Below are 23,336 nucleotides of genomic sequence, written 5' to 3'. Positions count from 1 at the left end.
TTGCAATCGGCATTCTGTGTATAACACCATCTAGCCTTGGCTCTTATCCTTCCGGTTCTTATCCTATTAAGGGTCTTGGGGACAGACCAGGATTGCAAAATATGTGCTGGAGTTCCTTCTGTTGGCCGATTCCAGTTGGTTTGTCTCGATTTTTGCTGCCAGTATTGTTTCCTAAGGACACTTGATGTGGCTGGTGCTGGCCCTGGTGTTAATGAAGCTCTTCCATGATCTGAGATGCTGTTATACTACTTCATGATCGTAGAGAGGATCACCACCTGTTTGAGTTTCTCATTTTTAGCTCTTACTTGCCATCGGATTGAAGTTGGAGCTATGCCACAAGTGTGGTATGGCTTTTCGACGTTTGTTGGTTTGAGGCAGCCAGAAACACTACACGACACATGTCGTTCAAAGCAATGTCCACTTTCTGGGAATGGACAGAGTTTACCCACACAGGACAAGCATAGTGAGTGCAAGAATACAGAAAAGAGTGTTGAACACCCAGGATATTGGACTGAACTGCCCATCACGCAAAGTATTTATTAATGACCATCTTTCGCCCAGGAATGAGAACATTGCAAGAAGGTGCAGGCTACTGAAGCAGAATGGTAAAATATTTGCCACATGGACAAGGGACTGCAAGATCTACGTCCGCGAAGCTAGGGATGGACCAAGCATGCTCATCAGCAACGAAGAAAAGATCGCACACCTCGAGAATAAACTCGGACAGTAAACGCTGCAGGTACTATACTTACACGCATTTATACTGATTCTAAATGGTAGAGGACATTTTTAGCAGTGAGGAAATAATAAGTTCTGTTGAGATCCAGTGTGATACTATAGAAAACTATAAATTACAAACTAAGAATCAAGCTCTAAATTCTAAATTTAAATGTATCTGTATCAATGCACGAAGTGTTAGGAACAAGTTTGAGGATATTATGCTTATTATTGATGAGGTTACGGAACTTGACATTATAGTTATAACAGAAAATTGGCTATCAGATGAAGAAACATCCTATTATAACATACCTAGCTTTGAATCTTACCATCTAGCTAGAGAGGGTACTGGAGGGGGTCTGTCAGTGTATGTATCAAGAAAATGGACAACTAAAGTCATTAAGATCATTAACAGTTATCACAGTATTCTCCAAATAGAAGTATTTAGCAAAAACCGGAGATATAACGTGATTTCATATTACAACCCAAAGGAGAGTAATATTACTAACTTTATGATAGATCTTGAATTTGTTTTGTGCAATACCCGAAAATCAAACTCATTGCTGATAGGAGATGATAACGTAGATTTTCTAAAAGATAGCAACATTTATAGGAACTATATATCCTTATTGAATTGTTACAATTTTTACCCCTGCAATACAAGGCTTCCAACAAGAATAACACCCACATCCTCAACTTTAATTGATCATATACACTCAAACTTTGCCACTGCTGATTACTGTGTATATAATGTAATAAGTGACCTTAGTGATCATAATATTCTAATTCTAGAAGTAACAACACAAATTAAAGAGAGCTCTCCATTCAATAGTGAGGCAAATATACAAACACACATGAAAATAAATTACACAAAGCTAAATGATTTTTTCACAAAAAATACATGTACAAATTTATCTCCTGACGTGAATGAAGCCTACGAGCAGCTCTGTGCTTTTATTAGTGAGGGACTTAGAGTAGCTAGTTCAAATATTGGGCAAAAACCACCACGAAAAGATACACATAAGCCATGGGTAACACAAAAATTCCTAGAAGTTGTAAAAAGAAAAAATATCCTATATGCAAAAACTAAAGCTAAAAACCCTTCAACTGAAACAATCGAAGAGTACACAGGATGTTGCAAGGACGTAATTAAAATGAAAAGATTGCTAAAAAGGTCATATTATAACCATGTTATTAGAAAAGGGGATACCAATAAAGAAATGTGGAAGGCAGTAAACCAAATACTTGGGAGAACTAATAATAGTAAACCAAAAGTTACAGAACTTGTGTATGAAAATGTTCACCACACTTCTAGTCAAGATATTTGTAAAGCTTTTAACACATTTTTCGTTAATGTAGTCGAAAACTTGGTTAAAGATCTTGGTGCATGTAACACACCTTTGCTGTCTAATCATACGATCTGCAACTCTGTGTACTTTAGGCCAACAGATGTTAAGGAAGTTACACAAATCATAGAAGCACTAGCCAGCAAGAATAACCACACAGATGACGGAATAAATAACATACTCCTCAAGAGGTGTGTAAATCATCTGGCCCCCTTGCTCTCCAAAATAATTAATTTGTCATTGCAAACAGGAGTAATACCAGATAAATGTAAAATTGCAAGAGTGGTACCAGTTCTTAAGAAAGGAACACAATGTGACCCCAGTAATTACAGACCACTATGTATAGTATCTTCGCTAGCAAAAGTGCTTGAAGTAGTAATAAAAAAACAAGTCTTGAATTTCCTAACAAAAACACATTTCTTCTTCAAATTTCAGTATGGCTTCCTACCCAAACATAGTACACTTTCAGTTGCTTTTGACATAGTGTCCCTGATACAGAATGCACTAGATAGTAATAAAATAGCAGCTGGAATTTTCATAGATCTTGCAAAGGCATTTGACACAGTTAACCATACCCTACTACTTAATAAACTAGCAAATGCAGGAATTAGAGGAATAGCCTTTGAGTGGTTTAGAAATTACTTAACTGATAGGAAGCAATATGTTAATATCAATGAAACTAAAGGGCCCACCTACAATGTTAAACATGGTGTCCCACAGGGGTCAGTGCTGGGACCATTACTGTTTTTAATATTTATTAATGATATAGGTTATCTTGAGTTTACTGGTAAGATATTCCTGTTTGCAGATGATATATTTATATTTTATGACAGCAGTTGTGAACAAACGATTATGGAGTATATGCAAAAAGATCTGGACATACTAACATCATGGCTGAACAACAATAACCTAGTTATAAGCACCTCAAAAACAAAATACATGATATTTCATAAACCAACACAAATTATCAATACCTGTAATGTAGTAAAAATTGGCAATGAGCCCATTGAAAGAGTAAAGCAGATTTCATATTTAGGCCTGGCTTTAGACAATAACTTAAGTTGGAATGAGCATATCTTAAATGTAAGGAAAAAAATTATTAGTGTAATTGGAGTACTAAAAAGATTGAAAGACTATGGAATAAACAACCAACACTTAAGAAACATATATACCTCCCTCATACATTCACACCTTATGTACATGAATATAATATGGGGAAATTGTACACAGGAAGCTATAAAGGGACTAGAAGTACTCCAAAAGAGAGCTTTAAAAATTATGTATGGATATGATTTTCTAAAACCATCTGTGGAAGTTTTTCAGGAAACAAACATATTACCAGTACAATGCCAGATTAAATATTCTCAAGCTTTATTTATGTTCAGGTATAAAAATAATATGATTTCTGTTAATACAGAACTACGATACAGTAAGGACATTCACACCCATAACACAAGATCAGCAAACCAGTTTTACAAAGATTCCACTAACACTACCAAATATGGTGTTAAAAGCATTTCTTATTCAGCAAGCACAGCCTTTAACAATCTACCTCCCAAATTAAAACAAATCAATAAGTTGTACAGATTTAAGAAAGAAGTACGCAGGTACTTCCTTGAACAGTATGTTGGAGAATAAATCGATAACCACTGTGTACCTATTTTTCCACCTAAGTTTAATTTGTTTTTAATATCTTCTTTTTTCCATGCAAAATAATGATATTATGATGTAAATTATTAATTGTAAATATTCCTTGTTATATATGTAGGCCTATGCCTTATCTGTTAAATGAAACTTAAAGCTGCCAAGCTGTGATTGTAAAGGGCAGTCCCTCCTTGAGCCACTAGCTCACTGGGACATTCTATACCCAATAAATAAATAAATAAAATAAATAGTCAGCTATAGAGCAAAATAAGTGTCAGGACCGTAGTTCGTACGTTAGCTGGATGCGCCTCCCAGCTTGACCCTGTTAACATGCGTAGTATAAAAAAAGTAATTTCCACGTAAGGAAATACCCCAGAAAGTAAATATCGCCACCCGATGCTCTTCTTTTCTCTTTTTTGTAATGGCTGATCACTGCTGCCAACCTGCCTGGTTACATATTAAAATCACCAGACATAACCATAACAAACTAACCTCAATGTAGGATACACCGATAATCAATGTTTCCCTACCCTAGTAAATGATAAAAGATAAGATCAAATAAATCAAGATAATTATGAATATCTCGTCGATTTCCACGCTCAATGAGGAATTAAGGAAATAAACACACTTTCTCACTCAAATTATCCGTCTTTATTTTGATATACACTAGGCGTACTATAACCATATTCTTGACAAGAGGGGCGTGTTAAACGATGCAATTTATTTAATAAGTCTTTGCAATGTGATTTTAGAAAGTTCCAGACATCCAATGACTTCCCTTTCTTTTGCGCGAACATTTCCTTCTCTCTTCAACACCGGTAACCAGTAAGGAGAGAAATTATTGGGCATATTTTCAGCCTGCAGGCTGGTTATATCTTCAAGCTTATCAGGAAACATATAGGAATACTAATGTGCCAAGCTCCGTGAACGGAAATTAGGTCAGGTTTCAAGTTCACTGCGGATTTGAAAATAATAATGTTATAAGTTCTACTGCCAAAATTTCGTCCCGCAAGAGTTATTTCGTGTACCGGTAGATCTAGACATGAGACTGACGTACTTGAGCACTGTAATCATTTCACGCAAACAATGTTAATAAATGCATTATCCGAACATGCCACAATTCTACTTACTTGGTATTAGCCAAATAGATTTACAATCCCACAGAAAAAGAAAATATGTTTTAAATATTCTCGCAAATGTATCACTAGTGACTTTAACGGCGATGCGGTGGCAACACGCAATTCATGCTAGAACAGTGATTGAACGTTGCCAACGTGCCAGATTAACGGCTAATGTAAGACGTCGTATCGGCAAGTAGGGTCCCTAAACTGTATGGTTACCGACACTGAAAAAGACCTGCAAAATACCCAACAGCAAGAAAAGTAACTATAAATCGATACCTTAATATTACAGGGGAGAAAGGGTAAGGTTGCACCCTTAGGGTACGTCCTTACACGGAGAGGACTATAGATTATTCCTTGCGCTGATCGTCTTAAGGAATCGATCAAGCTGAACTCCAAGGTATCTGATAATTGGGGTGACCTGAAGTCTGTTTTATAAATGAATGAATGAATGAATGAATGAATACCACGAGGAGAAAGATTTTGCAAAGCTCTAACTTTGTATTGTATCTTTATTGTTTTGTTACCAGGCGTATGTTCCCATCGCTAGTAGTGGAGGTATCAGGTCTTGAACCAGACGCCTGCTACTTCATCACTCTGGAGATGTGTCTATCCTCCAATAGTCGATATAAGTTCGACTCTACAAGGTGGGTGGCTACAGGCAAGGCTGAGATGCAGCTCGCTGCTGGATCTCGACTGTTCATCCATCCCGACTCGCCCGCCACTGGCTCCGACTGGATGAACCAAGTGGTGTCGTTCCAGAAGGTGAAATTGACGAACAACTCGATGAACCGTGGAGGTCAGGTGAGTAATGAAGCTCCCTCTACTTGTCATGCTACTGCTGTCTTGGGCAATGTGATCTTTTGACCAGTTCTTCTGAGGCATTGAAAGTTCTTTTGGGATTTGGAAAAAATATATACGTACCCTACACTCTTCAATAAGTCTAGAATACGGTATCATATTAAGAATGGCTGATTTCTACTCCAAGCAGTTTTGTCTACCATATTTTGGTCTGAATATTAAATTTTGTGGTGTGGGTTACTGAAGCCATACCCTAGTTTGCAGTGTTGCCAACTTATATATTCAAGATCCGCTAGATACTACTAAAAATCCGCTAAAATTCCGCCAAGAAATCCGATCTCAAATAATAATAATAATAATAATAATAATAATAATAATAATAATAATAATAATAATAATAATAATAATAATAATTCTGCACCCACCTGATCTGTGAGTTTCACTGGGATTAACCCCCTGCCTGCGAGCCGGCCAGCTAAAACTTGTAGGCGTTTTAGTGCCGGGTGCAAACTAGGTGAATCCCCTACCTCAAGGGCCACACACAAAACAGGTCAGTTCATTAAACGGTCTTCCTACATAGCATAAATATAAATGCTACTCTCTCACAGTTTCATTATCTGTCGTCATTCGTCAACTAATAAGTACCCTTTCCCACACTTTAGAAATTTATGACACCATGATCTCATAACATCAAATCCAAATAACATGTTTTTTTTCATGTGACTGCTAGCTCCTGACAAGAAATACGGAATAGCTGGAGTACAAATTCTAAAAGAACATAAAATGGATAAAACACTAAATTCCGCTATAATAAATCTAGATTTCCGCCAAAAAATCCGCTGTCCGCTAAATGATATTTTTCTCCGCCGACAGTCTTCTAATTCCGCCAAATTTAGCGGAAAATCCGCTAAGTTGGCAACACTGCTAGTTTCTGAATCATGGGCAATGACTGAGTGGCCTGTTATGTAACCAAATGAACCGCATTAAAATATCAAATGGCCAAGCTCTATTATCTCAGATTATGAAAATATATTTTAAAATATCACTAATGTTCATACATTAACAAGAAAATTCATGTTTTAATGCTGGAAACGCTTCTTACCAGACAAAGTAGGAGTCCTCATACTACAAAAAACATAAAATTAGGCCTAAGCAATATCCTCAATTGTGCCAAAAGTTGAAGGGCTACCTAAAGGGCCTGGAAAGGTTTTAAATAGTGAGTCGGATAGCTCTATAATAAAAAAAAAAAAATAAATAAAAATATATATATATATATATCGCTTGCAGCCTAAATGCAGTTCTGGAAAAATAGTCTAAAATCACTTGTTTCTTTACTCATTTCCTTTTTTATTTAAATCTTAGCCAAATTAACTTATTTCAATACCCTCAGGTGTCTTTTTAATTTTTTGAAAAACGTCCACACTGAATGTAGTTTAAGGGCTTAAGTGAAACTCTGCATTGACTCACATTAGTGGTAGGAGAAGGCAAACTGCAAACAATGCATTGATTCACATTAGTGGTAGGAGAAGGCAAACTGCAAACAATGCATTGATTCACATTAGTGGTAGGAGAAGGCAAACTGCAAACAATGCATTGATTCACATTAGTGGTAGGAGGAGGCAAACTGCAAACAATGCATTGATTCACATTAGTGGTAGGAGGAGGCAAACTGCAAACTGCAAACAATGCATTGATTCACATTAGTGGTAGGAGAAGGCAAACTGCAAACTGCAAACAATGCATTGATTCACATTAGTGGTAGGAGAAGGCAAACTGCAAACAATGCATTGATTCACATTAGTGGTAGGAGGAGGCAAACTGCAAACAATGCATTGATTCACATTAGTGGTAGGAGGAGGCAAACTGCAAACTGCAAACAATGCATTGATTCACATTAGTGGTAGGAGGAGGCAAACTGCAAACAATGCATTGATTCACATTAGTGGTAGGAGGAGGCAAACTGCAAACTGCAAACAATGCATTGATTCACATTAGTGGTAGGAGAAGGCAAACTGCAAACAATGCATTGATTCACATTAGTGGTAGGAGGAGGCAAACTGCAAACTGCAAACAATGCATTGATTCACATTAGTGGTAGGAGAAGGCAAACTGCAAACTGCAAACAGTGCATTGATTCACATTAGTGGTAGGAGAAGGCAAACTGCAAACAATGCATTGATTCACATTAGTGGTAGGAGGAGGCAAACTGCAAACTGCAAACAATGCATTGATTCACATTAGTGGTAGGAGAAGGCAAACTGCAAACTGCAAACAATGCATTGATTCACATTAGTGGTAGGAGAAGGCAAACTGCAAACAATGCATTGATTCACATTAGTGGTAGGAGGAGGCAAACTGCAAACAATGCATTGATTCACATTAGTGGTAGGAGGAGGCAAACTGCAAACTGCAAACAATGCATTGATTCACATTAGTGGTAGGAGGAGGCAAACTGCAAACAATGCATTGATTCACATTAGTGGTAGGAGGAGGCAAACTGCAAACTGCAAACAATGCATTGATTCACATTAGTGGTAGGAGAAGGCAAACTGCAAACAATGCATTGATTCACATTAGTGGTAGGAGGAGGCAAACTGCAAACTGCAAACAATGCATTGATTCACATTAGTGGTAGGAGAAGGCAAACTGCAAACTGCAAACAGTGCATTGATTCACATTAGTGGTAGGAGAAGGCAAACTGCAAACAATGCATTGATTCACATTAGTGGTAGGAGGAGGCAAACTGCAAACTGCAAACAATGCATTGATTCACATTAGTGGTAGGAGAAGGCAAACTGCAAACTGCAAACAATGCATTGATTCACATTAGTGGTAGGAGAAGGCAAACTATTAGTCTGATCGACTGGATAACGATGATCAGTGTTGCCAATTTAGTGGATTTTCTGCTAAATTTGGTGGAATTAGAAGACTGTCGGCGGAGAAATATATAATTTAACAGACAGTGGAATTCTGGATTTATTATAGCGGAATTTAGTGTTTTATCCATTTTACGTTCTTTTAAAATTTGTACTCCAGCTATTCCGTATTTCTTGTCAGGGGCTAGCAGTCACATGAAAAAAACATGTTATTTGGATTTGATGTTATGAGATCATGGTGTCATAAATTTCTAATGTGTGGGAAGGGGTACTTATCTCTTAGTTGACAAATGACGACAGATAATGAAACTGTGAGAGATTAGCATTTATATTTATGCTATGAAGGAAGACTGTTTAATGAACTGGCCTGTTTTATGTAGTTTGCACCCGGCACTAAAATGCCTACAAGTTTTAGCTCTCTGGCTCGTAGGCAGGGGGTTAATCCCAGTGAAACTCACAGATCAGGTGAGTGCAGACATTTACTTTTATTATTATTATTATTATTATTATTATTATTATTATTGCTTATTTTTATTGCTCATTATTTGATATCGGATTACTTGGCAGAATTTTAGCGGATTTTTAGTAGTAGGGACCATTTAGCGGAACTTGAAAATATAAGTCGGCAACACTGATGATGATTAAGAAAAGGATTGTAATTTTAAGAATAAATAAAGAATATATTCTCATACTTTATTATATTTTATATACCTAAAATTCATAGCTCAAATCCCTAGGATACTTTAAACATTGAGTTGTTTGCCTGAAGGGCCAGAACTGTAGATTTCTATATTCATTTTGCTGTATAATACTCTATATTTCACAGGAAAGATGAATTAATCCAAAGGGTTTTGCCTTCATTTAAATATCTCAGAATTTACTTTTGGCGCTTGGTCAAATGATGCTCAACACCATCCAGTTATTTTCTGTCTTTTTAAGATGAATTATCATGATATCAAATTGCTTTGTAGTGAATTATAATTGGATGAAAACATTCACAAATTCAATACAGCATCATAGGGCAAGAAAGGGTTAAGTATTCCTTTTAAGTTTAGATATGTTTCCTAGGAATTTTCTCAACTCTGATTCTAACTATATTTGGAAATTACTAGTCTCAGATAACTGTGATGTGTTCCAGGTTCTGTTGTCATCCATGCAGAAGTACATTCCAAAAGTGCGTGTGGTGAAGGCTTCCGATGTACTTGCCCTTCAGTTAAGCCCCTCAGCATCTTTTACATTTCCTGAGACAGAGTTCATCGCTGTCACAGCCTATCAGGTATAGCTACATTTGGGAAAACAAAAGAGTGACATACTGAGGAAACATGTGAAGGGAACTGCATTGTTTTTAAGTAACAAAATCAGGAATTTATGTTACGTAAAGGAACAATCAAGTCATATGCAGATGGGTAGGAATATGAAAAGTTACACATAATAGCATAAATACAATCCTCACCTCCCTATTCATTCTAACATAGCAGCTTCTTCAGCTGAACGACTGAAATCCACACACCCTTCTTGGCTTACTGCAATGAATCTACAGGACACCTCGTTTAATGTATCAGGCGCATGGAAAGAACAATGGTAACAGCAATCCTCGTTACCACATCACCACATCATTAAGAATCCCTGCAAGTGCCCAGATGGATATTTCCTTCCCAGACAGCAGTGGAGGACGCTAAACGCTAACGGGCCAAGGCAGATGTGGAACCACACTCTTCTTCAAATGAGGATGGAAGACATCACTGCAATGTGACTGCGGAGAAGGGGAGCAGACAGTGGATCACATTGCATTTGAGTGTCCTTTGTGTGCTTATACAGGCTGTATAGAGGACTTACACTGTGTCTCAAGCAAAGCTCTTTTATGGCTCAACTTTTGATATGGAACTTTTAGTGATGTACTTGAGATGGTTGTTGTACATATTGTATATAATATTGTATTCATCATATGCTAAGTAAATAATAACTAGCAGTTTACCGCTGGCTACGCCTGCAATGTACAGAGTATGGTGTTGTTCGTTACTATCCTCATGGATGTATTTGCAAAGTTTTGCATTAATGAAATAAAGCACATGATCTGCTGTGGTAATAGAATGTAATATTATGTCAACAAAACACTGGAAAATACATCACACAAAGAAATTGAATTAAACGTTCCTTGGAACAACACTATGCGCCGAACTGTTAAAAAGTCCTTCAAAGATCTTCGTTATGGAGACAAATGTACTCATAACTTGTCACAGAATCTACGAATTTAAGTAGTTATTACCTCAAAAGAAAGCGCTTGATCCACTGAGTGTTTTTAGACCAAAACGAACTGCGTACCTCAGTTAGACCGAAGGATATGATTGCTTCAATGAGAAAAAAATGTTGAAGAAATGAGACATCAAATTGAATGTGCACTCATAACTTTCCTCAGAATCAACCAATTTGAATAGTTAAGAGCTGAGATGAAAGAGCTTGATCCACTGAGTGTTCCTAGGCCAAAACGAACTCCGTACCTCAATTAGAACCAAAGATATGGTTGCTTCAAAGAGACAAAAAATTGAAAAATCAACTAACTGACTTAAGTTTTCATACATTTTTTAATATATAGATAATAGCCTTGCTTTTGCGGACGATTTAGCATTACTTGCAAATACAATAGAAGAGGCTAAATTTCAAATTGAACAACTAGAAATTATAGCTAAAAAAATGGGATTACAAATTTCATTTGAAAAAACAGAAATGATGCCAACTTTTAAAGTTGATTTACCAGTTATTCAGCTGAACAGTAATAAAGAGATTAAAATTGTTCAGAAATTCAAATATCTTGGGGAAATAATAACATGGAACACAAATGAAAAAGAAGCAATAGAACACAGAACAACTAAATTTAAACAAGCACAAAGACTTACCTGGCCAACCTATAAAAAAAAATCTCTTTCGATAAACGCTAAGCTGAAACACTATAATTCCATAGTTAAACCAGAGGCAACCTATGCTAGTGAAACTTTATTCAAATTAAATGTAAAATCTACAACAGACAAATTACAGAAAACTGAGAGAAGAATTCTTAGAACAATTATTAATAAAAAACACCAAGTTGATGGACAGTGGAGATTGTTGCCTAACAACATTGTCTATCATGAATGTGAATCAATAATATCTACAATGCGTAAAAGAAGAATTTCCTTTTTCTGTCACATATCAAGATTAGCAGACACCAGGATATTGAAACAACTATTCGATTACTTTTTGAAGAATAAAATCAATAATAATTGGTTCAAAGAAGTTCAGGACGATTTGGAAGAATTGGGTATAACTCGGCAACAAATCAAAGACAGAAAAGAGAAGAGGATTTTGAAGAACAAAAGCATAAGTCTCAAACTAAAAGCAGTTGAACGGAAACAATATACTATATCGGACACACAAAGGGCTTCCAGGTCGGAGAGGATGAAAATGTTCTGGGAGAAGAAGAAGAAGAAATTAACTCAAATGTATTGATTTCAGTGCTCCAATGTGGGCGTAAAATATGTAAATAAATAAATAATAGATAATAGCATAAATATAATGAGAGGCCAGTGTGGAAGAGGAGACAAGAACAAACATGAAAACACATAATGACTAGGACAATCTCCACATCTTCAAACAGTGGGTTCTCTTCTCATCTATCCCAGTTCTATGTGTACATCCATTTATTCTCAGCTCCAACATCCAGCTCATTTCTGCTTCCCAGATTCAAACGAGAGGGCAGGCATCATCACTCAGTGAGGGCCATCTTGACGGATTTTCAGTAAAGTATAAGTCTTTTGCTATCCATATTTATCTTTGTCTCTTTTCCTTTTTCTATGCTTATTTGACTTTCTCCTTAACCTGTAACCCTCTGTGGGGAGGGGCAGTAGAATAACACCCATGGCATCCCCTGCATGTCATAAGTGGTGACTAAAAGGGGTCAATTATAAGAAATAATATGTTTTAGTTATCACATAATCTGCTTAATTTTTATTTTGGCTGATGAAGGTCACTAAGTGGCGGAACAAAAATAAATTTTATAGCTTAAAAAAGGGGTCAACCCTTGTTCATTTCTGACCCCAACGTATTAGGTATCAAGACCTAGGGAGTCTTTCATTTTCATGCCCTTCATGGCTCTTGTCTTTCTTTGACTGATACCTTAATTTTTTTGAAGTGTTGGACCCCTTCCATGTTTTCCCTCTGATTAGTGTTGATAGAGGATGGTTACCCAGCCGTACTTCCTCTTCAAGCAGTAACCACCACCACCACCACCACCACCACCACCACCACCACCACCACCACCACCACCACCACCACCACCACCACCACCACCACCACCACATCTTAACCTGTACCTTCTGCATCCAGACTGACCATGGACTGAGAAGAAAGGGGTGCAGTAGAGTTGGGACTGAGGAAGATGTGGAGATTGTCCTGTATTTCTGTTGTTCCTTTTTCCAATATTTCTTTCTTTCTTTCTTTCTTTCTTTTTTCTCTTTCTTTCATTCATATTTTCCAAAGAGCTGTTAGTTAGCTCTGTACAGCAATGGCTTAAAAATTAATGATAATTTTTAATATTCATATTATATCTGTAATGAAGTATGTGTGTTATAACAATGTTGGTATTACACTGGATATACTTAACAATAATTTTTAAATGACAACATCAACATCAACATCAACATCAGATCATACTTTGGAAAAGTAAATGACAAGTTTATATTTGATTTACTGACCTGTTGTGTTAGTTACGAACATCTTTCTTGTACTTAAGTTTTGTATTTAACAAGATCATACCATTTTTAAGGTTGAACATGATTGAGTACTCATGCATTCTAACAAGAAAAATGTTCATGTCCCTGCATATCTCAATGGAGGGTTTCAAAAATTAGTACTGTATTAATAAATTAATACTAAGGTCCTTTTTTTGAATTATTTCAAGGGTCCCCCCTCTATTGGATGATCCGCATGTAAAGCAAATGCGAGTGTAGAGGTGAGAAATAAGAACTTCTTAACTGTTATGTAGTTAATACTATATCCTGTAACATTTTCAGAACTCCTACAACAGCAGTACTTTTGCGCACTATACAAGATATGTTCTGTCCAGATTTAAGTTGTGTCCAGGGTAAAATCAGAGTATGGAAATGAACTGACTTTTTTTTTTCTCTCCCAAATTGAGTCATCATTTTCATATAAATATGTCTTTTGGCTGGAGGACATCTGAAATTTGCAGCCATTGATGGATGACCATGACCGAGAGACATATTTAAGATCAATTGATTTTCGCACAGGCCAGTTAATCTGCTATGGTAATGGAGTAAATGATACAGCCAGTGTCTCCATGCCAAATGTTGGGTGGCAGTAAATAGCCTGACCCACTATAAGGACCAAGATGATAGATTAGGCAGAGAAGGTTAAGGGTGTGGAAATTGCAGGAGAAGGAAATAAATGAAGAGTTCCAGACGTACATTAAAACAAGTATACCTAAGAAGACATCAGAAGAGTCGAAGAAGAATGGGCATACTTTAAAACAGTTATGGTGGAGTCTGCAGAAAAGACTTGTGGAAAAGTATCAGGAAGGAAGAAAGATCAAGAAATGCCCTGGTGGAATGACAGGGTAAAAGATACAGTTAAACGGAAGAAACAAGCTTGGAAAACATGGCTGAAAAACAGAACAACAGAATGCAAAACAGAATACAGACACTGCAAGAACGAGTGCTCCAAGGTGCTTCAAGAAGAGAAAAGGGAATGCTGGCAAAAATTCACTGAATCTCTGCAAGAAGATACAACTGGAAGCAAAAAGATCTTATTCCAGTGGGTTAAAAAGAAGATATACCCAGACGTCCAGGTGAAGGTACTAACTTCATTAAAAATGAACAGGAGGAAGTGATGACACAGAAGCAGGATATATTGCAGAGGTAGGGAAAATACTTTGAACAGCTTTAAAACATGCAAAATACCTCAGTACAAGGAGAAATCGAAGAACCAGATTTAGTGCAGATGGAAGATAAGGAAAACGAGGTGTCCTTGGCAGAGATTGAGTGGGCCACTAAAAAAAAAATGAAATGAGGCAAGGCAGCTGGAATTGATGAGCATCACCATAGAAATGATAATAGCAGCAGGAGCAGTTGGTCTACAGTGGTTGTATAGACTCTTCAGAGTGATATGGAGACAAAAGAATGTTACAAAAGGGGTCATCATATCAATTTTCAAGAAAGTAGACAGGATGCAATGTGAAAATTACAGAGGAGAGACACTGATACCCAATACAGCTAAGATCCTTGAAAGAATCTTGGATAAACGAATAAGAGGCAGAGTAGAGGGAAAATTGGCAGAACACCAGTATGGATTCAGAAGAGGCAGGTCCACATTTGACCCAATATTTACATTGTGTCAAATGATGGAAAGGTATTGGGAATATGGAAAGGACATGGTAGCAACGTTTCTAGATATTGAAAAGGCATATGGCAGTGTCATAAGGAATTTGGTATGGAAAGAATTGACAGAGGCACAGATTGGGAATGAAACAATGCAGATGGTAATGACATTCTATCAAAATTGCATAAGCTTGTGTTAGAACCAAAGTGGGTCAACTGAATGGTTCAGAGTTGAGACAGGCTTAAGACAGGGAAGTGTATTGTCTCCCTTACTCTTCTTTATCATCATGGATAGGATTCTACATAATATCAAGGAGAAGCAAGTAAAGTCTATGCTCTTTGCTGATGACATTGTAGTTTGGGGAGATAATGAAGAGGAAGTACAGACACAAGTTGATTTATGGAATAAGGAGATAAGAAATTTTGGAATGAATATTAGTACTGCGAAAACAAGACTTTGATCATGACGAGAGGTAACGGAAAATCCAGGGGAGTGATAAAAAATAAGAAATGAACCACTTGAAGTAGTGAAAATTTTTAAATATTGGGGCAGCATGATGTCACAAGATGGAAATTTGGATGGTGAAATTGATTTAAGAATACAGCAGTCTGCAAGTTTCTACCAGTGTGTGAGAGACATTGTATGGAATAAAGACGTGCCAGTGAAGTGCAAGAAGGTTTTATACTTGTCCTATTATAAACCTATACTGACCTATGCTTCAGCAGCCTGGACATTAACTAAGCGAACCAAGTGTGGGAGTGTGTATACTTCAAGAAGAGATTGATATAGCAAAGCTAAAATGGTTTGGACACATGATGAGAATGCCAGGAGAGAGGATACCAAAGATAACATTCATGGATACAGAGACTGGAAAGAGGCCTAGGGGACGGCCTAGAATGAGATGGAGGAGTTCTGTTGTGGACTGTATTGCAAATAGAGGAATTTATAGCAATAAAGTACTAGAAGAGGAATGGTGGAAAGATCGAGTAAGGTGGAGAGCTTTGGTACACTACTCTACCCAGAGAGAATCTGGAAAAGTGAATGAATGAAGAAGAAGACAGAGAAAAGTGGTTTCTTTTTACTCTGCTTTAGGAAGTTATAGCGCAAGGTTTAGAATTATTTAAAAGAATATTATTATCACTGATCCATTATAGGAGAGCATTCAAATTTTTTTGAACATTATCCTTTATTTGTTCTTCAGTCGCAAGACAAAAGAATGAAAGAAAAAAGGAGTGTTTTTCTAATGTTAGGACTGGGTATTTCCTTAGACTTGTGATTGTATTTATGCTATTCTGTGTTCTTCTCTATGTTTCTATATATGACCTGATCTACTATGCATTTGCTTAACCCATATGCACCTGGCCGCCATGTACATTGACAATGCTAGGAATCTGTCATCTTTCAAACATACATCCTTGGTGTTGCATTCTTTCAGTTAAAACAGTACTGTGGGTGATTTACTGCAAATACTGTCATGCGACCTGTTTTATATTATTCAGAAATGCCACACAATAGAAATAGAACTAAAACATGAAGCAATTCATATAAAATCTTTAATTTTCCAAGTATTTATATTTACTGAGTTTCGGGAAGCTAGCACGAGGCATGCCAGTTTTGAAATATGGCATATCAACACTTACGTCTTTGCACCAGTAACTGTGAATTACATGCTTCTGTACTAATCCCATTAGAATGCAAAGAGCAATATATACAAATGTATTTCATGCTTACGATGGGTCAAAGTTTATTGAATTTCATTAGTCTATATTCATTCAGCCTATATTAAAAGGTGATATTATATTGCCGGCTGAGGTAAGTATGACAACGCAATGCACCTCGTAGTTACTGCTTAATAACTGGAATATTCTGTTCATGTATCCAGTTCCGCTCAACATGCTGTTCCCCTACTTCACTAACATCACTTTCACTGTTACGTTCACTATCGGATAAATCATGCGAAAATACTGCACAGGGTTACAAGGAACTTACCCCCTCACTATCACTGCTGAAATCAGAACCTAAAACATCAGGCAAACTTGAATTTCACTATTAATGAACTTTTCCCGCTCACATGCATTTTTCTTTGAAGCCATCTTCACGAAAACAAAATATCGATTGACCAATCAATAATTAAATCAATTCACTTTGGAAACCAAATAACAAGAGAGCAAGAATGCCAGAAAATAATCAATCGATGTATCTAGATTAGAGTTTCAACCACAAATGCTTTCACCTACAGCTAATACCCTCGGACGTGTTGTTGTACGATACAGTGATGGCATACGAGTCCACTTACGGGTGCATATGGGTTAAAATGATATCCTTACCCAGGTGCCACTTTACCTTTGTACTCTACTTTTCTCATACCTTTCTCAATATAGAGCTGTTTTATCATCTTTGTTGCTGTAATGTGCGTCCCTATGTTTTTCTGACCTGGAATATATTTTTCTCTAGAATGAGTCCATCACCCAGCTGAAGATAGACTTCAACCCATTTGCCAAAGGTTTTCGGGAGAGTGGAAAGTCGCATTGTAAACGGAAGTCGTTGACGAAGGGTGACACAAGTAAGTCTTCATTTTAATGTTCACTCTTTCCTTTTGATTTTGATGTCAAGTTAAACTTTGTTGTGTATGGGAAACAGATTGAGAGCAGCCATTGACCCCATTCGAACCCCATTGACGGCAGCCCTGAAGATGGTTTTCTGTGGTTTCCCATTTTCACTCCAGGCAAATGCTGGGGCTGTACGTTAATTAAGGCCACGGCCACTTCCTTCCCACTCCTAGCCCTTTCTTATCCCATTGTCACCATAAGACCTGTCTGTGTTGGTGCGACGTAAAGCAACTAGCGAAATAATAGTACACATTGTTTTCCCCATTTTCAAGCCAAGCAAATGGTGGGGCTGTACCTTAATTAAGGCCACAGCTGCTATATTTTGCAATCCTAGCCCTTTCTTATACTTCAATTCCCAAAAACCTTTGATGTGTTAACCTAAACCCCCCCCCACACACACACACACAAAAACGGGCAAGTTGGCTGTGCGGTTAGGGGCACACAGCTGTGAGCTTGCATCCGGGAGATAGTGGGTTCGAACCCCATTGACGGCAGCCCTGAAGATGGTTTTCTGTGGTTTCCCATTTTCACTCCAGGCAAATGCTGGGGCTGTACGTTAATTAAGGCCACGGCCACTTCCTTCCCACTCCTAGCCCTTTCCTATCCCATTGTCACCATAAGACCTGTCTGTGTTGGTGCAACGTAAAGCAAATAGCAAAATAATAGTACACATAAAGTAAATACTATGCGCAGGAGAAACACTAAACATGAATTTCAAAGGCCAGATGGAGAAACTCGAGCTAAAAGAAAGGAAGATTTCAAGAAAAATCATGGAACCAAAATTTCCGGTTAGTAAGATAATATCCATCAAGAATGAAACGCTCTACAAGAAAATTGAAAAATTCTCAGAGAAGGATAAATTTTTACGGTCATCTTCTCAGACTGAACTCTAATATATTAACCAAACAAATGTTTGACTTCTTCCATAACTGCCAAACAAAACCCAACTGGTTTAAAGAAACTGAAAAAGACCTAGTAGAATTAAAAACAACAGAAAATTTACTATTTGAATGAACATCTTAAGTAATAAAGGAGAAAATATGAAAATTCTATGTAAATGAGATTATAATACTCTGTATGAAATGGATGAAACAATATCTCATATGCAGAAGCCTGTTAGTACATCAGACAGTAAAAAAAAAAAAACCCAAATCATGTAAATATTATACATATAAACAAATCACTTCGACGAGTAAAATTCTTTATGTGTCGTATTCATAAGCAAAGTCAAGATCTATATGATACTTATTAATTAAGTTATTGTATGTTTCACACATATCGATAAATGGAGAGTTCTTAAAAAATACAGTTCACCGAGCTCAATAGCTGTAGTCGCTTAAGTGCGGCCAGTATCCAGTAATCGGGAGATAGTGGGTTCGAACCCCACTGTCGGCAGCCCTGAAGATGGTTTTTCATGGTTTCCCATTTTCACACCAGGCAAATGCCGGGGCTGTACCTTAATTAAGGCCACGGCCGCTTTCTTCACATTCCTAGGCCTTTCCTATCCCATCGTCGCCATAAGACATATCTGTGTCGGTGCGACGTAAAGCAGATAGAAAAAAAAAAAAATACAGTTTTGGAGACTGGAGTTATAAACAAAATAAAATAAAATAAAACAGGATAACAAATAGTTCTCAAGAAGCTAGGAGTAACACCAAACAATCAAGCAGCAGAAAGGAAAATACACCAACGAGTCATTATGGAACGTTCGAGAACATTTTGAATCCAATATCACATCAAAAAGTGTTTTATCAACAAGTTTGTTCACGAACAATTTTACCCCATTGATAATCAAATTTAATACCAATAAATTTTATAAATGTTACTCCAGCAACGAGAACAAGTCTATTATCCATAATGGCAATTATCAACTGCAGAAGATATTCAATACTGTCATCAAGTTTTAAGCAACGGGAATCAACACAACTAGCCAGATTTCAAAGTTTTTTATTTTTATTTTTATTTTATTCTCATTTTAAACAATTTTAAAAGATGTTCACTGGATAAGTTTCGGCGATAAAATGTTTAGACTGAAGAAGATTTTAGACAAAAAGTGTTAACTTAAGACATAATTTTATTGTAGTGTGACTTTTAAAATATTATAAGATTGTCAATTAGTTTTATAAGAGTAATTTTGAACCAAAGAATTGTTTTATGATCTTACACAATCTTAGATTAATGATAGTTTGGCTGATGATGCTCACGAAAAGGAGCGAAACATGTACCATGTAAACATCATAATAAATATGTAAGTTTGTAACATATTTTTATTGTATTGAAAAGGTGGCACTTGGCAAAACTAAAGGAATTGTATCACAAGCTAGAAGCATACCAGTTAAACTTAGGAAGATTTCTATCAAATGTTTTGTGTGGAGTGTGGTGTCTTATGGTTCTGAAACGTGGAGAGTCAGACAGAAAGAACAAAAATATTTAGAAAGTTTTGAAAAGCGGTTATGGAGAAAGTGAAATAGACCAATAGAGTGAGAAATGAGGCGGTGCTGAGCAGGGTAGGAAAGGAGAGGAACTTCATGATGATGATGATACAGAAGAGGAAAACATCTTGGATTGGTCATCTATTACGTAGAAATTGTCTACTGCAGAAAATCATGGAGGGGGAAAAGTTGAAGGAAAAAGAGGGAGAAGAAGAAGAAAGCTTGGAATGCCAACAGATGTGAAGAGAGGAAGAAGTTACAAGCAAATGAAGGAAGATACTCAGGACAGAGAGAAATGGAGGACATCCAGTTGATACCTGTCTAAGGACAGATTTACTGAAAGAAGAATTCTGCTACAGTGACACACACATATATAAACTGAGATGGTTTCTGCACGTGAAGCCATCAGCTTGCTTTAAATTGATTTCAATGATTCCTTATTCTTTGCCATGTTACATGTAGCATTTTATGGGACACACTGTTGCCACTGTTCCTGGCTTCCTGCACCCACATCAACACTTCCTTATCGACTTCAGAATATTGACCCACTTGCAGGGAGTTCCTCAGGGCAGTGTTATCGGACCTTTATGTTTTCTTATATATATAAATGATATGAGTAAAGGAGTGGAATCGGAGGTAAGGCTTTTTGGGGATGATGTTATTCTCTATAGAGTGATAAATAAGTTACAAGATTGTGAGCAACTGCAACGTGACCTCGAAAATATTGTGAGATGGACAGCAGGCAATGGTATGTTGATAAACGGGGCTAAAAGTCAGGTTGTGAGTTTCACAAATAGGAAAAGTCCTCTCAATTTTAATTACTGCGTTGATGGGGTGAAAGTTCCTTTTGGGGATCATTGTAAGTATCTAGGTGTTAATATAAGGAAAGATCTTCACTGGGGTAATCACATAAATGGGATTGTAAATAAAGGGTACCGATCTCTGCACATGGTTATGAGGGTGTTTAGGGGTTGTAGTAAGGATGTAAAGGAGAGTGCATATAAGTCTCTGGTAAGACCCCAACTAGAGTATGGTTCCAGTGTATGGGACCCTCACCAGGATTACCTGATTCAAGAACTGGAAAAAATCCAAAGAAAAGCAGCTCGATTTGTTCTGGGCGTTTCCGACAAAAGAGTAGCGTTACTAAAATGTTGCAATGTTTGGGTTGGGTAGAATTGAGAGAAAGAAGAAGAGCTGCTCGACTAAGTGGTATGTTCCGAGCTGTCAGCGGAGAGATGGTGTGGATTGACATTAGTAGACGAATAGGTTTGAATGGCGTCTATAAAAGTAAGAAAGATCACAATATGAAGATAAAGTTGGAATTCAAGAGGACAAACTGGGGCAAATATTCATTTATAGCAGGGCCTCTCAAACGCCCAAACTCTCACGCGTGCAGAGCGAGGTGCATAGGCTCTGTGCACTGTGCATCGGTACGCTTCGCCTCAACTCGGTTTGACTCGGATGGTGTAGTGTGCTGAGAGCGACGAAGCGTTTGGTGGTAGACGACGTGTTTATCAGTGAAATAGACAAGCGCACGACAACAACATAATAATGGAGCAACCTGTTTCGAAGAAAGCAAAGACTTCCGAAAGTCCATTTCAATCGAACTGGGAACTTTCGTATTTTTTTTTGTTTGTTTGTCGTGACGATAACGCCAAATGCTTAATCTGTGGGACGATAATTACGTGCGTAAGAAAATCATCTATTGAAAGACACTACAACAGACTACATTCGGAAAATTATTGTGAAATCATAGGAGACGTCAGAGAGAAAGAATTAAGGAAGTTGAAACAGCTTGAAGAAGAGCATTCTATATCCACAAATGAGTTTTGTTCCAGTACTGTAGCATTTTCATTTTGGTTACGGGTTCTGCATTTTTTAAAAATTATGTTTACATTCCTCTCAAACATGTATGTGTATTTCTAATTCACTCTTTTAATTTTTTTAATAACACTGGTAACCTTGTCCCATACAACTGTGCGTCTCCGCTCACCACACGTAAACATTTCGCAGTGGGGGAGAAACAGCAGTGAAGGTGAGGAACGCGGAGACAGGCCGAACAGGGAGACAGGTGTAGGGAGAGAGGAGTGGGGGGTCTGCACTCTGGTCAACCAAGCGAAGTCGTCTTTTGCACCGTGCACAGTGCATGCACAACGCGCATGCACCCTGAGAGGCCCTGATTTATAGGGAGGGGAGTTAGGGATTGGAATAACTTACCAAGGGAGATGTTCAATAAATTTCCAATTTCTTTGAAATCATTTCGGAAAAGGCTAGGAAAGCAACAGATAGGGAATCTGCCACCTGGGCGACTGCCCTAAATGCAGATCAGTATTGATTGATTGATTGTGGAAAGCTTTGGCAATCTTTTTCAAAACCATTAATTTTTCTTTTTGATTTTGCCAATATTTGGTTGAAGAGTGAATTCACAGCCAAGGGTGCACATACTATTCTTATTAATAAATTTATTTAAAATATGTAGACAAACATGTACGTTTATTACCAGTAGTAGTCATGATAATGCACAACTTACCGTATTTGATTGAAGGTTACTTTCCAACTGAGTGTTGCTGTTAACAGTCTTACTACCTGGTATGCTTATTGACAAGAAATGTTGTGCTTTACCAGCTAGGAATGTGCCTCAAGGGTGGGGGAGAGCTAAATCTAAGAGCAGGTGTTTTCTGATTCAGCTTTTCAGCTGGCACCAAGGAATGCAGCTTGTTAGTTTGTATTACAAAAAAAAAAAAAAAAAAAAAAAAGAAATATTAGCCTACAGAGTTCTGTAACAGCAGTACACTATATCCACAATATTTTGTGGTAGTTAATACAGGAATTTATGCAGCTTATTGAAATTCACACATTGTCTGACTCATTGGCTGAATGGTCAGCGTTGAGGCCTTTGGTATGCTTATTGACAAAGGCGGTAGTGAAAGAAATGTTGTGTTTCACCAGCTAGGAATGTGCCTCACGGGTGGGGGAGATAAATCTAAGAGCAGGTGCTCTCTGATTCAGCTTTTCAGCTGGCACAAAGGAATGCAGCTTGTTAGTTTGTATTACTAAAAAAAAAAAAAATGTTAGCCTACAGAGTACAGTAACAGCAGTACACTATATCCACAATATTTTGCGGTAGTTAATACAGCAATTTATGCAGGTTATTGAAATTCACACATTGTCCGACTCATTGGCTGAATGGTCAGCATTGAGGCCTTCGGTTCAGATTCCCGGCCGGGTCGGGGATTTTAATCGCCTCTGATTAATTCTTCTGGCTCGGGGACTGGGTGTTTTTGTTTGTCCCAACACTTTCTTCTCCATATTCAGACAACACACTACACTACCAACCACCACAGTAACATGCAATAGTGATTACATCCTTCCATATAGAGTTGGCATCAGGAAGGGCACCCGGCCGTAAAACAGGGCCTAA

At 37.4% G+C, this 23,336-nt stretch overlaps 2 protein-coding genes across 3 annotated transcripts in view; one reads left to right on the top strand and one right to left on the bottom strand.

Annotated features, from left to right (window-relative positions):
• LOC136882215 (T-box transcription factor TBX6) overlaps window positions 1–9,787 on the top strand; it is an 85,987-nt gene extending 76,200 nt beyond the window's left edge. The window contains exons 3-4 of the mRNA XM_068229488.1: window positions 5,359–5,632; window positions 9,644–9,787. Of these exons, the coding sequence (XP_068085589.1) occupies window positions 5,359–5,632; window positions 9,644–9,787 (418 nt within the window). The remainder of the gene's footprint in view (window positions 1–5,358; window positions 5,633–9,643) is intronic.
• The window catches only part of LOC136882314 (gamma-aminobutyric acid receptor-associated protein), a 136,899-nt gene that overhangs the window by 95,215 nt on the left and 18,348 nt on the right, over window positions 1–23,336 (bottom strand). Inside the window, exon 1 of one of the 2 annotated variants that reach the window (XM_067154887.2) lies at window positions 22,446–22,459. The exons of the other annotated variant lie outside the window; for it this stretch is intronic. The gene's annotated coding sequence lies outside the window, so the exon portion shown is untranslated. Of the gene's footprint in view, window positions 1–22,445; window positions 22,460–23,336 lie in introns of those variants that run through there. 2 annotated transcript variants of the gene reach the window in all.

This window comes from Anabrus simplex, chromosome 10 (genome assembly GCF_040414725.1).
Source record: "Anabrus simplex isolate iqAnaSimp1 chromosome 10, ASM4041472v1, whole genome shotgun sequence".
Taxonomy (NCBI): domain Eukaryota; kingdom Metazoa; phylum Arthropoda; class Insecta; order Orthoptera; family Tettigoniidae; genus Anabrus; species Anabrus simplex.
Note: the sequence above shows the minus strand (reverse complement) of the source record. Positions and strands in the feature narration are given on the sequence as shown.